This window comes from Lissotriton helveticus, chromosome 3_1, assembly GCF_964261635.1.
Source record: "Lissotriton helveticus chromosome 3_1, aLisHel1.1, whole genome shotgun sequence".
Taxonomy (NCBI): Eukaryota; Metazoa; Chordata; class Amphibia; order Caudata; family Salamandridae; genus Lissotriton; species Lissotriton helveticus.
In genome coordinates, this window is record NC_136061.1 from 2,010,642,934 (window position 1) to 2,010,657,288 (window position 14,355).

At 40.6% G+C, this 14,355-nt stretch overlaps 1 protein-coding gene across 3 annotated transcripts in view; it reads right to left on the minus strand.

Annotated features, from left to right (window-relative positions):
- MCTP2 (multiple C2 and transmembrane domain containing 2) overlaps positions 1-14,355 on the minus strand; it is an 895,323-nt gene that overhangs the window by 280,215 nt on the left and 600,753 nt on the right. For all 3 annotated transcript variants that reach the window (XM_078683148.1, XM_078683146.1, XM_078683147.1), the window contains 3 exons: positions 2,266-2,367; positions 2,095-2,169; positions 1,328-1,447 (listed from right to left, as the gene is read on the minus strand). In XM_078683148.1, the coding sequence (XP_078539274.1) occupies positions 1,328-1,447; positions 2,095-2,169; positions 2,266-2,367 (297 nt within the window). The remainder of the gene's footprint in view (positions 1-1,327; positions 1,448-2,094; positions 2,170-2,265; positions 2,368-14,355) is intronic.

Below are 14,355 nucleotides of genomic sequence, written 5' to 3' on the forward strand. Positions count from 1 at the left end.
GCTCTCTCCAATCTCAACCAAACGTTATCGGAGAGCTTACATAATAAGGAGAATGCTGTGTTCATTCTCGAATAATCTGCTTAGTTTTCCATGGAAAAATGCCCTGCCTGGGGGATGCCCCCTTTTAGTCCGGGATCCAAACCTATAGAGTTCCTTACCTGAGCCAAAGTCTCGGTCTCTTAGCATTCTTTCAATCATTAAACCTTTGATTGTTTAAGAGCTCCAATGGTCCAGAGAGGATTTGGTCCATGGACCTTGCTAGTACTGAGGATCACATTTGTGACTGTGAGCTTAAAAGTAACTTTTATACAACATGTGGTGATTTTCAGATTTGTCAATTTATCTTTAGTTCTGGATACACAAGCAGCAACTCAGCTTCTGTCAAGTGAAAAAAATACAAATGTGTAGAATCTTGAATTGACTATCTGTTCCTCAACTGATGAACATATTGGTGATAGTAGTAGTAGTAGTAGTATTAGTAGTACTTCTACTACTAATAATAATGATAACAACAACCATGTTGATCACTATGGCAGCTTTGTCTAGAAATCCGGTGAATTCACCACGTGATGAAGCCAACAGGAGGTCTCATGACAGTAATTACTAATTGGAATTGAAAACGCAATAGAACCAGTTAGAAATACAAATCATGTTATAAATATTGCATTTTAGGAAACTAAATCGATCAGACTACGAAACTGACGACACATTTTAGTGCCTATACTTTAAAGCTAAGATGGCCAGAAAACGCATCTGAAACATTAGAGAATCTCTTGAAAACCTTGTTAATGTTCCTTAGCGGCCAGACTCCTTTTCGTGAGATCTTGAAAAGGAGATTAAGCACCCATTCACTGCTCTCACATTTCATGCATTTGCCAATTGCTGATAGAAAGTTTTGCAGTGGCATTCAATTAAACCATACCAAAAAGATGGCATTAAAAGAGTGAAACAATGCACACTAGAAGGCGGCTGCTATTTTGTAATGTTGCAGTGTGGACTTGGAGTTGATCTAAGTTATCTTTGCAAGATGTGTGCAGTGCTTCCAGTTTAAATTAAACTTTACCCACCTGCAGCAGCACAAGCTGTTCAGCTGAGTTCATATGATATTCATACTCCTCTCCCGCATGGATAATTGTTTACATCCTCACCCTTGATTACTAGCCAACAACACATTTATAGAATTTGGCCTAAGTGCACACCGGCTAGCATTTTTAGTTTGCAAGAGGATGAGAGAAAAAACATAATTGTTAAATTCTAGGATTACGCTCTTTGCTTGCTGTCACCGAGATAAGCCCTGGGTTCACAAAACTTTCAATATATCACTTACCAGAAATGCTATCACGCTTCTTTTCCTTGATTCCCACTGAAAACAGCTTTTAACAAACTGGATTGTGTTCCATATTGCCAACATAATTCTTTTTACACGGTCGACGTTCCTCGCTAAAATCTAGTGAAGAGACAATAAAGATAAGGCAACACACTAAATTCCAATTAAATACTTTGAAAAAAGGAAATTATTGTTTTCCCTACTTATGCAACACTGTTTGTAAACATATCAAGTTGCAAGCCAGTCTCTCACAATATACATGTTTTTATATCAACGCTTTGGCTTATGATACATTACAGAAAAATAAATTTACTCAAAAATACCTTAAGGGTAAAATCAGCCCTACTTTCACTGGCAACCTATCACGATCAAGTGTCAGTAGCTTCTACAGTCCCTACAAGACGCACTTCACCTCCATGCAATAATCCCTTTGAACATGGGCTTGGCTTTCTAGGGTGTAACTTCTATCGTTGTCTCATTGAATAGTGCTGGAACAGAAGTGGGAGGGAACGGAAGCAACAATAAATGGCCTGAAGAGAACTTAAACAGTTTGATGCCAATGTAATGGTCTCTACACCCTTTTGTCTATTCTCTCACAAGATTTGGGAATTGTCCGTCGAATGACCTTCACAGACTAGGTTTTCACATGTCATCGGCTCAGGTCATGTGGGCAGCGAGTGTCCTCCTGAACCAGTAGTGGAATCTGTCAAATGAGGCGAAAGGGTTGAGAAGATGAAATACACCAGCACTCCTTTTAGTGAACAAACCTTTTTTGAAAACTTCTGGTTGTCTTCTAGAAAGCGCGTTTCTCTTGGCTCAAATGTCCGGATGCTAGCTCTTACCTGAAAAAGATAAATCCGTTGCAAAAAATTAACCTACTTTTCATGATTTTCATGTCATGACCAAATTCCAATTTCAGGGAAAGAAAAAGAACTTACTGGATTGAAAATGACGTCCATTTCCAGGTAGATAACTCCTTTTGCTGCTTTTCCCAACTCTTTATTTTTCAATGAATAACACAGTTGCTTGCCATTTTTAATCTACAAAAAATAAACATACATAAACACACACTTTACTTTCCCATCCCCTGTAGGATAAAGATTAAGGTGCAAGGATTATAGTGGCCAATACATCTGGTGGGACATAAGTAAGAATAACTGTGGTTTATTGATAAATATACAGAGAAAAGGGGTAGGAGTTTGCATTTACATAAGGCTGGGAAACAAGCTTGTTATTCCCTGAATGCTTTTTCAGAACGATGTTTATTTTTTTAAGTTCAAGTGAAGGTTTATTGAAGAATTAAAATTGTTGTGAAAACAATACTTCGTACAAACAGTTATTTATCAATGCATAAAGGCATGAAAGAATACTTGAGAATGCTATTAATATACAAATAACCATCAAGGCAATAAAAGTGTAACGTAGAAGATTAGATGAAAAGCTTCATAAATATTGCAAATAGCAGTACATGTCCACAATACATCATTAAAGGAGTGCAATAGGGATTAACAAAATAATCAGAATTATATACAAGTAAACAGTAGGTCAGAACAATGTTAAGAGCAGCAAGGAGAACAGGTTTTCAATACAGTTTACCATCAACAATGGAGCAGTTGTGCACTTTAGCTAATGCCATTGACAGCAAGTAGACAGTGCCAGCTGACAAAGGAAAATTTGAAGGCGGTTGTATGGAAAGCAGGGTGATCTTTTTCAGTGTGGAAATATACTAAATTTGATGCTCTGAATGAGCACACCTACTATCCACCACCCTCTAATGATGCTACTGCATGTTCACTACATTGGGCAGAAAAGAGAGGATAAGCCATATAATAACTCGTCAGTGCATAAAAAGAACATATTCTCTCTCTACCATAGTTGAACCTGGCCCTTTCTGCAGGGTTATTCCCAAAGATTTTGCATTCCTCTGCGTGTTTTTCTGACCTTCATTTTGTTGGCTATAGGGCTCAGGGAAAGTTACCAATGCTAAAGTGCAAGTGCTCTCTCTTCTAAACATGGTATGATTGGTTTACACCTGTTTGGAACATTTGATATGCCTGTAAGCCCTTTATAAAGCAGTATACCATATACACAGGGTCTGTAAATTAAATGCTAGTAGTGGGCCTGCAGCACTGCTTGAGCCACCCACACACGTAGCCTTCCAAACCAATCTCAGGCCTGCCACAGCAGGACCTGTGGCACAATTTACTACCACTTTGACTTAGCATTTAAAACTACTTGCCAAGCCTTAAACCCCCCTTTTATAACACATAGGTCACTCCTATGGTAGGCCCTAAGTAGCACTATAGGAAGGGTCCTGTGTAAGTAAAAGATGGTAAATATCCTATAAGTGACAAACAGCCTATTTCGTTTTTCACTGCTGTGAAGTCTAGTCCTCTCATAGGCTAGCATTGTGAATTCCCTTATACACTTTTAAGTGGTAATTCCTGATCAGAAAGGAGTGGCATTACCATGTCTGGTATGTTTAAAATATTGGTGATAAATCCTGCTTACTGGTGTAGTTGGTTTTGACATTACTATTTTAGAAATGCCACTTTAAGAAGTGGGCATTCTCTGTGCTTATTAATCTTTGTCTGTTGCAACCTTACTCCAATACACGTCTGGGTTGGGTGACAGCTATGCTTGGGGCAGGTGATAAATCTGAATTCATCTGCATACTGATAGTCTTACTGCGCTAGAAGAGGGAGAGATCGTTTAGACTTTACATTTGCATAGATTGTGCCCTGCCCTTATACAAAGGGCTCATTTACCCCCTACTGATCGTCTGAAGCCAGGGCTGGTCTGAAAGGCATTGTTGCACACTTCTAAAGTTTCCTTTGAAGTCACCTCTTCATCAAAGAAATTTTGAAGTATAAATACTGGGGCTCTGACCCATGTTATTAGATGCTGCTTGGGACTTGTAACCAGACTCAGCTGGGTCTACAACTTCACGTTGCCAGGAGGACTGCTGTGCTGCCAGCAGAAACCTCCATTCTTCCTACTTGCTTTGATGAGCTGGCCTGCTGCATATTTCTTGCCTTTGTGCCTCTCCTCAAGTGCTGTCCATGTGCTTGTTGGCTTGCTCCCTCCCTAATCTTTTGGAATCTCAGGGCCACAAAAAGATTCTTCCATTCCTGCCCCTGCCATGGTACTCTGTTATTGGTGAGTCCGGCATTGGGGCCTTAGTCTGACAAGTGCTGGGATGATCAACCGTTTATGCCGGGAGAAAGTGCTTTTCGTAGATTGCATACTGCACAAAAGATCAACACTCCCTTTGCTGACCTAACACTGCACAGGCAGTGTGTGCCGAGTCGACAGACCTCCTTCAGGGATCAGTGTTCCCCTCTACGGGTTACCGCCGCCTTCCTTCCAAAAATGCACTGCCCAGTAACAGGAAGTCTCCGGACCGCATCAACATTGCCTCACTCTGCCCCCCGGAAGCCAAGACCTACGGGGCACGACTGTGCCCATCGGCCCTCGATATCCCAGCATGATGAGCCCCGACTGAGAGAGGGAACACTGAGTGTGTGCTGCTGGGGCTCCCAACAGGCAGCAGAGTCTGCTCCAATGCAAGGCCACCCCTCAAGGAGGCACGGAAGGTACAATGTTGTGAAACTTAGTCCTGTGAGATCCCCGCAACCAATCTGCGAGCAGAGGGCGGATAGCACCTTCTCTAGCACCTTGTCCTGAGGGACCCGCACAGCATTCCTGGAATTGAGCGTAGCCGCCCCTTGCTCCCTCATGGGCAGTTCTGCCTGCACTGGGATCAGTAGTCTGAGTGGCCTCAGAGAGCTCCCGACATGCTGTGCTTTGGCAACCTTACTTTTTTGAGTAGGAGCCTCTGTGGAGGGTCCCAGGTGGGAAGGGCACTTTGCCCTCTCAATTTAAAATGACTGCATTGAGATTTCCTGCGGTAGATCCCAGACCGGGACCACTGCATTCACACTAGCAGGACTACTGTAAAGTCTCTAACAGAGGGGAGGGCGCTTTACCTGCATGTATTCAGAGGATTATAAAAACAAAGGAGATACTCATGCTTTTCTCTAAACAAACCTGCATTACTTGCCAATTGCACTACCATAGTAACTAATGCATTTATAGTTATATCAAGGCAATATTTAGCTCTCCATTTGATGTGATACCTTAAAACTGCATACCTTGGGAAGTATGTGTCACTTGCATTTGGGGGGCATATCTTGCAAAGTATATTGTGTAATCTCCAAAGTATTTATTGATTTATATTGTTTTGGCAGAGTACTGCAACGTATCTGAGTTTCTCTAAAAAGAACCTGCATACCCTGCAAAGTATTTTTTAGCACATGTCCTTTGGTCTTGTGTTGTGTACAATAAAGAAAGTATTTTTTATGCCCCTTGTGTGGAGGCTCTGTTTTGTGTTGTGTAAGTGTGTGGCACAACTGCTTTATTCATTTCCTCTGATAAGCCTGCCTGCTCTGCACCAAGGTAACAGAAGGTGAGCATAGGTTATCCTTGGTGTGTAACTGACTTACCATGACTAGAGTGATGGGTTCTGCTTGGCTTAGGTGCATACCCTAGCCAACCAGAAACCCCATTTCGAACAACCATCTTCATTTACAACTAGTGCTTCATAGAAAGAAGAAAGACCTCTAGGATTCCTGAACCAATAGCATCTCTTGCCGCGGTGCTATTTTAAATTCTCCCTGTATGCGCTCTCTCTCTGCAAAAGGTAAAGAGAGCATTTACAATGCCTCTTGATTGGAAGGGAAAGAAAATAAGGCCACCTATTGACAATTCTGAGGGCTATTCCTCTTCCTCATAGAAAACAGCTTTCAGTGGAACTTATGATCTATTGAAATGATAGTACAAAAATAACTAGTGAATTTTAAAATCACTTCAGAGTGAAGGGTAAAATGAACAAATATATCATGCAAGGATTGGAATTAGGGATTCAGTGTATTAATGTTAAATTTGAACTAACATCCTTAGTGTGGTATTCAACCAAACATTTTGCCATTACCCCCTCTATTTTGCTGAATTCGTTTTTGTTGACTTTAGGACTGTGTATACTTAACCCTGCTAAACAGTGCTAGATTACTTGTGCTCTCCTCCTTCAAACCTGATGAAACTGGCCTACACCTAACTGGCACATTTAATGTACTTGTATGTCCCTAGTAAATGGTACTACATGTACCAGGACCAGTAAATTAAATCCTACTAGAGTAGCACTGTAAAACATGCCTCCAAAGTGCTACTGCAACGTATAGTGCAGTTTTAAACTATCACTTGACCTGGCAAAATAAACCTTTGCCAGGCCTAAACCTTCCTTTATAATACTTAGAAGTCACCCCTAAGGTAGGCCCTAAAGGCTCATAGGGCACAATGCATTGACATGTGTACCCATGTTTTACATTTCCTGGGAGTGAAAATCCTCTAAAGTAATTTTTCACTGTTGTAAGGCCTATCTCTCCTATTGGCTAACACTCAATTATGCTATTACATTTAATAAGTACCAACTTTGGACGGGCGGAGATCGAGCTATGCTGTTACACTCAAATGAATTGTAATTTAAAATCATCTTTAATGGTAGAGTCAGATTTTAAGACACAGCTCTAAAAATGCCACTTTTAGAAATGTGTCATTTTCTTGCCCCAACCAGTTGTGCCATCTGCCAGTATCGTGGCCACATGACTGTCCAGACAATAACACAAAGGGGGCCTTTAGTGTGAGCAGGATGGGTCATTCAGGCAGGATGACTGGGGAGGTGCTATACTCAGCCACACATATACCTTAAAATGTTTTGATTCCGGCACACACAAAGGAATAAATGAACTTGACACCAGGCCTTCCCTGCCTTTTGTGACTCATTAACAGTTTGGAGCCTTGACAGGAGGAGGGGAAGAACTTTCCAGAACCAGATGTGGGGTAGGACAGAAGTGCCCTCACAAAGCATGGCACTAGGTATAAATATTGGACCTCTGGAAGTTGGAGATGACTGCCCTGCAGCTTGGAGGACTGAATGGCTTGCTGTAAGAGAAGGAAGACTGGACCTGATTGCTTTCATGCTAGGCTAACCAGAGTGACTCCAAGTGTCAGTTGGCCGACCTCCTGTGTGAGCTACAGGGAAATTACAAGCTTCAGATGTCTCCCACCCAACTGACCTGCTGCAACGAGAGCTCCAAGGACCTGCAACTGAACCAGCCTGAGCTCAGCTGGCCTTAGCTGGAGTGAGTTCCCGATTCCCAGGACAAATCTCTGCAGATCCTGGACCCTTACTTGGCATCAGAGTGTACTCTTCTGGAGGTAAAAGTGAAAATCCTGGAGTTTGGGCTCCTCTCAACGGTGAACTGACCCAGACAGCCATGAAGAATACCAACACAAAGTACAGGTGAGCCCTGTTTTTCGTGACAACCGTGATTGTCGCAGTGACAGCAATGCACGACCTACATTATGCGCTTCTGCAACAGCAGTCCGCTACGACCTTCAAGTCAAAGCTACAGCAATAACCGTCGATGCTGCCCGACTGGCTCTTTACACCAAAGCAAGGACTATCCACAACAACCAATCTGCTTTTCGGACTACAGTGATGACTGTCTGCAACACTCGGCTTTCTTGTTGCGGCCTCCTCCACTGTGAACAGAACACTTTGCACTGGTCTTGAGAAAGTACATATTCAACTGGACTAACATGGTCTCTGTATCCGACCTGAACTTGGGACTTTGCCCCAGTCCAGTGTGACCAGATAACTGCGAATGGCGCTTTTTGCTTTTAGCGCTATTTTCACTAAAAACCTTAAAAATTGAATGTCTCTGATTCTTCCGACTGGATTTTTATTTTTATTTTTCTAGTATCGTTTTATTTGTTAAAATGTGCTCTATTTTTCTAAATTGTTTTGGACTATTCTTATGTTATGTTTTCACTTCATTACAGTGTGTGTGCTGCATAAATACTTTACATGCTGCCTCTAAATTAAGCCTGACTGCCTACTGTCGATCAGAGAGTTAAGCACAGGGTAATTTAGTGACTTTTGGGGTTCACCATGACAAAGATTGTGGTTGATGCTTGAGTAAGGTGTTGGCCCCTCTCAACCAAAAACCCAATTTCTCTCACAAAGTATTTAGGGCCATATGTATCAACATCCTGATTTGCGATTCTCAAATAGCGATTTTTTAGCGACTTCTTAATATTCCTTAATTGCGATTAGCAAATTGCGAATCGCAATTGAGGAATACTTAAAAGCCCATAGGAATGAATGGGAAGTTATTCTCAATTTGCGATTCGCAATTTGAGAATCGCAAATTGAGAATAATTTCAAGGGTGCAGGGGTGTCAAAAGGACACCCTGATGCACCCCTGAAATAAGCATGAGTGCACATGTGGACATATACATGCCCTAAGGGCCTGTATGTGCTTCACATACTTGAAGTTGGTGGTAATTTGCGATTCCTTAAGGCCAAATTGCACTTTTTTGGTGCTTCTTACATTGCATTTAAGGAATCGCAAAATTTGCGATTCCTTAAATGCAATTGCAAAATAAGGAATCGCAAATTTTGCCATTTCTTATTTTGCCTTAATACATACCATTTGGCAAAATTGCATTTGGAAACGCCGATTTTGCGAATGCAATTTTGCTTGTTACATATGGCCCTTAGTGTTTTTACCCATTGACTAATTTGCGACTCAATCTATATTTTGAAATGTGACAGATCTAAAAATCAGTTACAATGAAAATTAATGAGTATTCTTTTTTTATTTGTTATATTTTGATAAGGTCCTCATCCTGTCAATTAACTTGAAGGCGATACTCAATTTCCGAAACTGAGGGCCGGGTGGAAATAGAGTCTTTCCAGACAAGAAATAGCTGCTTCCATTCCTACCCCTCATATTTCACGAATGAGAGGGAACAGGATCAACAACTACAATTGATTTAATCATTGGACCCCACTCTCTGACACCAGTCAACCAACAAGGAACAAACCTTATCCTGAATTCTAGGATCACATGCAATATCTGATTGGCTGGTTTGTATAATATTTTGTTTACACTCAGAGAAAAGGGGTGGGACAGCTGATTTCCAGTCTTTACATATTTCTCGTCTTCCCAATAAAATAACATAACAAATTAATCTCGTGGCCCCCTTATCAAATGTCAATACATTATCTAGACATAAACCATAAAAAATAAGCAACGGGGTAATTTCTAGCCGAATTCCTGTGACGTCCTTCAAAAATTCAACAATATCAACCCAAAATTTGGCTAGCGCTGGGCAGGTTAAAAACACAGGATAGTCGTCCGCTAGAGGATCCTTACATCTTGAACATACATGTTGAGTTCCAAAAAATGTTGTTAACTTTGCAGGGGTCCAATAAACTCGATAAAGGGTGAACAGGCTTAAAATATGCTGGTTTAACTATTTACCCCTAGCAATGTAAAGGAGGCTTGCCAAGCATTGTGCAAATCAATATTTTCTAAGTCATTTTGCAATAACTGTTGAATATCATTAGCAAGATTATCCTCTGCTTGAATAAGCATACGATACCACCAGGCAACCTCCTTATTGATTTTTTCCGTCTCCATAGCCTGAATTAACCACTCATCATCCTAATGTTCTAGCCACTGCTGTCTGGCCCACCAGGCTGAAAGCTGATAGTATTTAAATCGGGTTAATTCTCCTTGAGTACAGAATGACAATGATTCCCATGTCATCAAGCCCCCACATGATTTCAAATCTCCCCAACAGAGAAAGACTGCTTGTTTCAATGGCAGGCTGAGGACATCATCCAGACATTCTGGCACACCTGGTGAACCCCAAATTTGAGAATAATCAGATTAGTATTTTACTCCCATCTTATTCCTTATAAAAACCCAATTTCTCACTGCCTGCAATAAAATCTTAAGTCAAACCTTCTTAAAGAATTTAGGATCCCCAAACTTAAACAAAAATTGACCTTGGTCATATCCAAGTCCACTCAGCATTGCGCTATAAAGTGTACCCAATACAGAATCGTCAGGCTTCCTTAACAGCATCCTGAAATTCTTGAAGGGGAAAACATGAAAATAAACCCATAAATCCGGTAATGCCAAACCGCCCTTCTCCAACCTCCTTTAAGCCTTTTTCAGGAAATACGAGCACCCTTTGATGCCCATATAAAACTAGAAATCTTACCCTGAATCTTAACAAGTTCATCCTTTTTTAATGGAAGGGGTATGTTATTAAAGATAAAGGTTATCTTTGGAAGAATGATCATTTTGATCAAGTTGACCCGCCCATATATATTCAGCAGAAGATTAGCCCATTTATTCAATAATTTCCCAACCTCATTACTAGTTTTCTTCCAGTTTATAATAGGCACATCTGCTAATTTTCGAGTATTAGCAAAATTAATGAGTATTCTGTAGATATTGCAAAATTCTGTTTCATCAATATTAAGGAGGCAGGTAGCCATTTTGCAAATCTTACCAAATGCCTGAGAAATCAGTTTGGGAGGCCTATGTGCAATTGTACTTCCCTGTTGCTTAAGGCACATTGTTAAAATGGAGTTCTTCTGAGTACAGTCCTTGTTCCAAAAAGAGACAAGTGCTCCATTCAGAAGCAAATGTTGTTGGTAAAGCCATTAGTTTAGGCTTGTATTGTGAACCCTGACTAAAAAACGCAACAAAGATAGCTTTCATGGGAATACACTGCATCTAGATGATAAAAATGTAATGTGTGCTGATTCACAGTACTTTTGAGATATCAAATTGCCCCATACTCCATTGCTATGGAATGCAAACATTCTGTAGGAAAATGAATGAAGTCAACAGCATGAGGTGAGACATTGTAACACCTCTGTTTGGAGTCACATCCATTCAGTGCATATGTTAAGGAATTGGTGACATTCCATTGTGCCTCGGGAGGAAGCGGGAAGTTACCCTTGCATACCCCTCTCCATCATCCAATTCACAAAGAGCCAACATTTCCAACTTGCAATGTAACTTTGTCACCAACCACAGGCTTTGCAAATGCAAAAACACGTTGGTACGATTATTGGGCCTTTAGTTAGTAATACAATTGATAAGTATTCATGCCACACATATTAGTACTTTTCAATGGACATGTAAACAATGTTGTGGAACACACAGAATTCCACGAGAGCTCACTCAGTTACCTAATGTTTGAAGCTTTCAGGATCACAGACTTTGGTGAGAGATAATCAAGCTCACAATAAAAGAATCCATTTTGTAAACTGTTTCAAGGCAGAAATATTTACTTCAACGCACCCTTTAGTGCTCAAACGTTAACGTACACAAAAGAACAACAGGGTGCAATATAAAAAATATATTAAAAGGGTAAAGCCTGGATTTTTAGAGGGATTATGTATTTCATGTTGTGCATGAAGATGTGTGTTTATTTGTGGGACGCCAGACTGTATGTTGAGGTGCTTACGTAATAGTGGTGCTTTGGGAGTAACAGCACAGGGCTGTGTATAGATTTGCATGGAGTGCAGGGTAATATGAGCTGGTCGGCAGGTGGTAGTGTGGGAATGTTACTATGGAAGTGTAGGTCAGCAATCCGATGGTGTAGTATGACACTACTGCAGCGGAGTTGTAGTTCAATCGGAGTAGCAATGGTGAAAATGCAATGCTGCTGGAGAGCTGGTATTTGGGTTTTGTTGGCAGGTGAGTGGATTGTGGTTTGGATATGACAGTGTGACAAGAACAGGTAGCAGAGGCTTGTAGTTCACTGCTAGCCGTTGTAATGTGGTACAGGGAGGTGGTACTGTGTTTTAATTAGCTCCAAAGAGTGCCAACTACAATCAATTGAGAGCCACATACACTCACATAAAAAGCTCACATCAGACATGCAAAATGCAAAATTTACAAGCATTGGCCGAGCGGCTGTGAAAGTGACTCGGCTGCAAAAGTGAAAGCGATCACGCTAAGCAGCAACTGTTTGTGTGTGCGCGTGCAGTCTGCTCTTTTTCGAAACACATAGTCGTGCTTGTGGCGCGCTCCCGCAAGGTGGATGCCGCCACAAGCATGAGTATGGTCTTCGAAAAAGAGAAGAATGGCGGCTAAAGGGCATGGGTGCTGCGCAGGAGAGACTTAAAAATCAGGATTAAATCAGCTGCTGTTTTACAGTAAACATAACTTAAAACAAGATAAAACAAACGCATTCAGTGTGTCCACTAGTGGGCGCTCAGTGTCCCTTTCTGCAATTAGGGCAGGTTGATCTCACATATTAGCGTGAATATAATACAAGCCTTATGTGCCTTCAGGATACGACATTGATATTTTTGAGGAAGATTGATAAACAGCTATCTTAAACAAAAAGACCTAACTCTGACCAGGTTATCCTATTTTTTCAATTTGGAAAATTATTCCATTACACTGTTTTGAACTGCCTGTGGCTTTCTCATCAAGCTTCAAGAATTAAACTGCTGGGTCAACGGTGACACGTGGACGTCTTGCAGAAGTGGATAGATTTTAGAATATGTAGACAGATAGTACTGGGCAAACATAACAACACTGCTATCTTGTTTATCGTAACAAATATAGTTATCAGATATCAAATTGAGAATGAACACTGTAACTACTGGAGCTGCAGCGACAACCACAGAGCTCAGCCACACAAAAGGAAATCTGATGGAGGCTAGGCCTGACAAGCAAGTGATTGGAAATGGCCTTCTGTTCTGGCATTCCACCAAACTGCCTTATCAGATTATGCACTAAGGATGTGGTGGCGGCATATTCTTAATTTAGCTCTAAATTAATAACAAAAGATTTTTTTTTCTTGTTTTGTGCGACACATATACTCTCCTGGTGACCTTGGGAATTATAAGGTGAGTATGTAGGCCATGAAGACCTGAAGGGACGAAAATATTTGAAACTTGTTATTCGAAGACTGGAATTTTCTGTTATGATTTCTTCTGTTCATAACCACCCAATAAGGATCATGTTATGACATATCCTATAGTGCTCACTTGTCCTTTTTGAATCCCCATCTCTGACAGAGCCCTTCAGACAATGGAAACTGTTCTCCATGTGGACTACCTCAAGACAGCAGACAACAAGACAGGTTTCGTATTGTGAAAAATCAGAGGATTATCTTCAGTCCCACTACAAACTCCCCAGAACAGAGTACAGTAGTAACAGATAGGCAGGAATCCATGACAGTGACAATTTGTCAGTTACAAAGGATGTATTATTGATTGTAGGAGGTGCCCAGCGTTTCACTGAATCTCAGTGGAATTATATCATGACAAAGGTAACAGAAAGATCACCACAGATACAGACCAGGTTGTCAACATTTAAGCCATGATAGTCAGCAAAAGTGGCATTGACACTAAAGTAACCATGAAACTGAAATCATGCTGTTTTGTTAAAGTCACACATCCAGCCTTCTCCCAAAATAAGTTCCTCATTTTCTTATCTCAATTTTGCCCGCAAAACAATCAGAGTACTGCTGGCCATGGATTGGAGAAAAAAACAACAACACTATACACAAATATGCCCGCTCTGTGCCAGTACCATATTTTATAAATTAATTTAAATTCGGATACATGTCACCTCACCATATCAGATTCTAGCTTTGATTGCAATCAGACCGAGATGAAAGTCTGGCTTGCGGATGTAACCACTTTTAAAATTATAAGTGAATTACTCATTAGGCTTATTTGTCTACTCTTGTTAACCCACTTCTTTTCCAGCAATATGAGTATGCCATATATGATATTAGGAGATTGAAAATGGTGGTCGCAGTTTGATACCTGATGGATTGTATTATGGAATTTATGGGTGGATTATAGTACTGAAGGAGGGCTGTGTAATTTCTTCAACGGTATGGCCTCCTAATTATGTAACTCATATTTAACTGAACAGAATTTAAACTAAATGATTGAATATTTATTACTCATTAGGGCTCTGCATAATATATATATTTTTTTAAAGTTACACATTTTGACTACCAAGCGATATTATTAGGGACTACAAAATTACATTATATTGAATGGGTTGTTATTAAAATTATCATTTGTAGATATGCCACAACGAACTGTTAGAAACAGGGAGGGATAA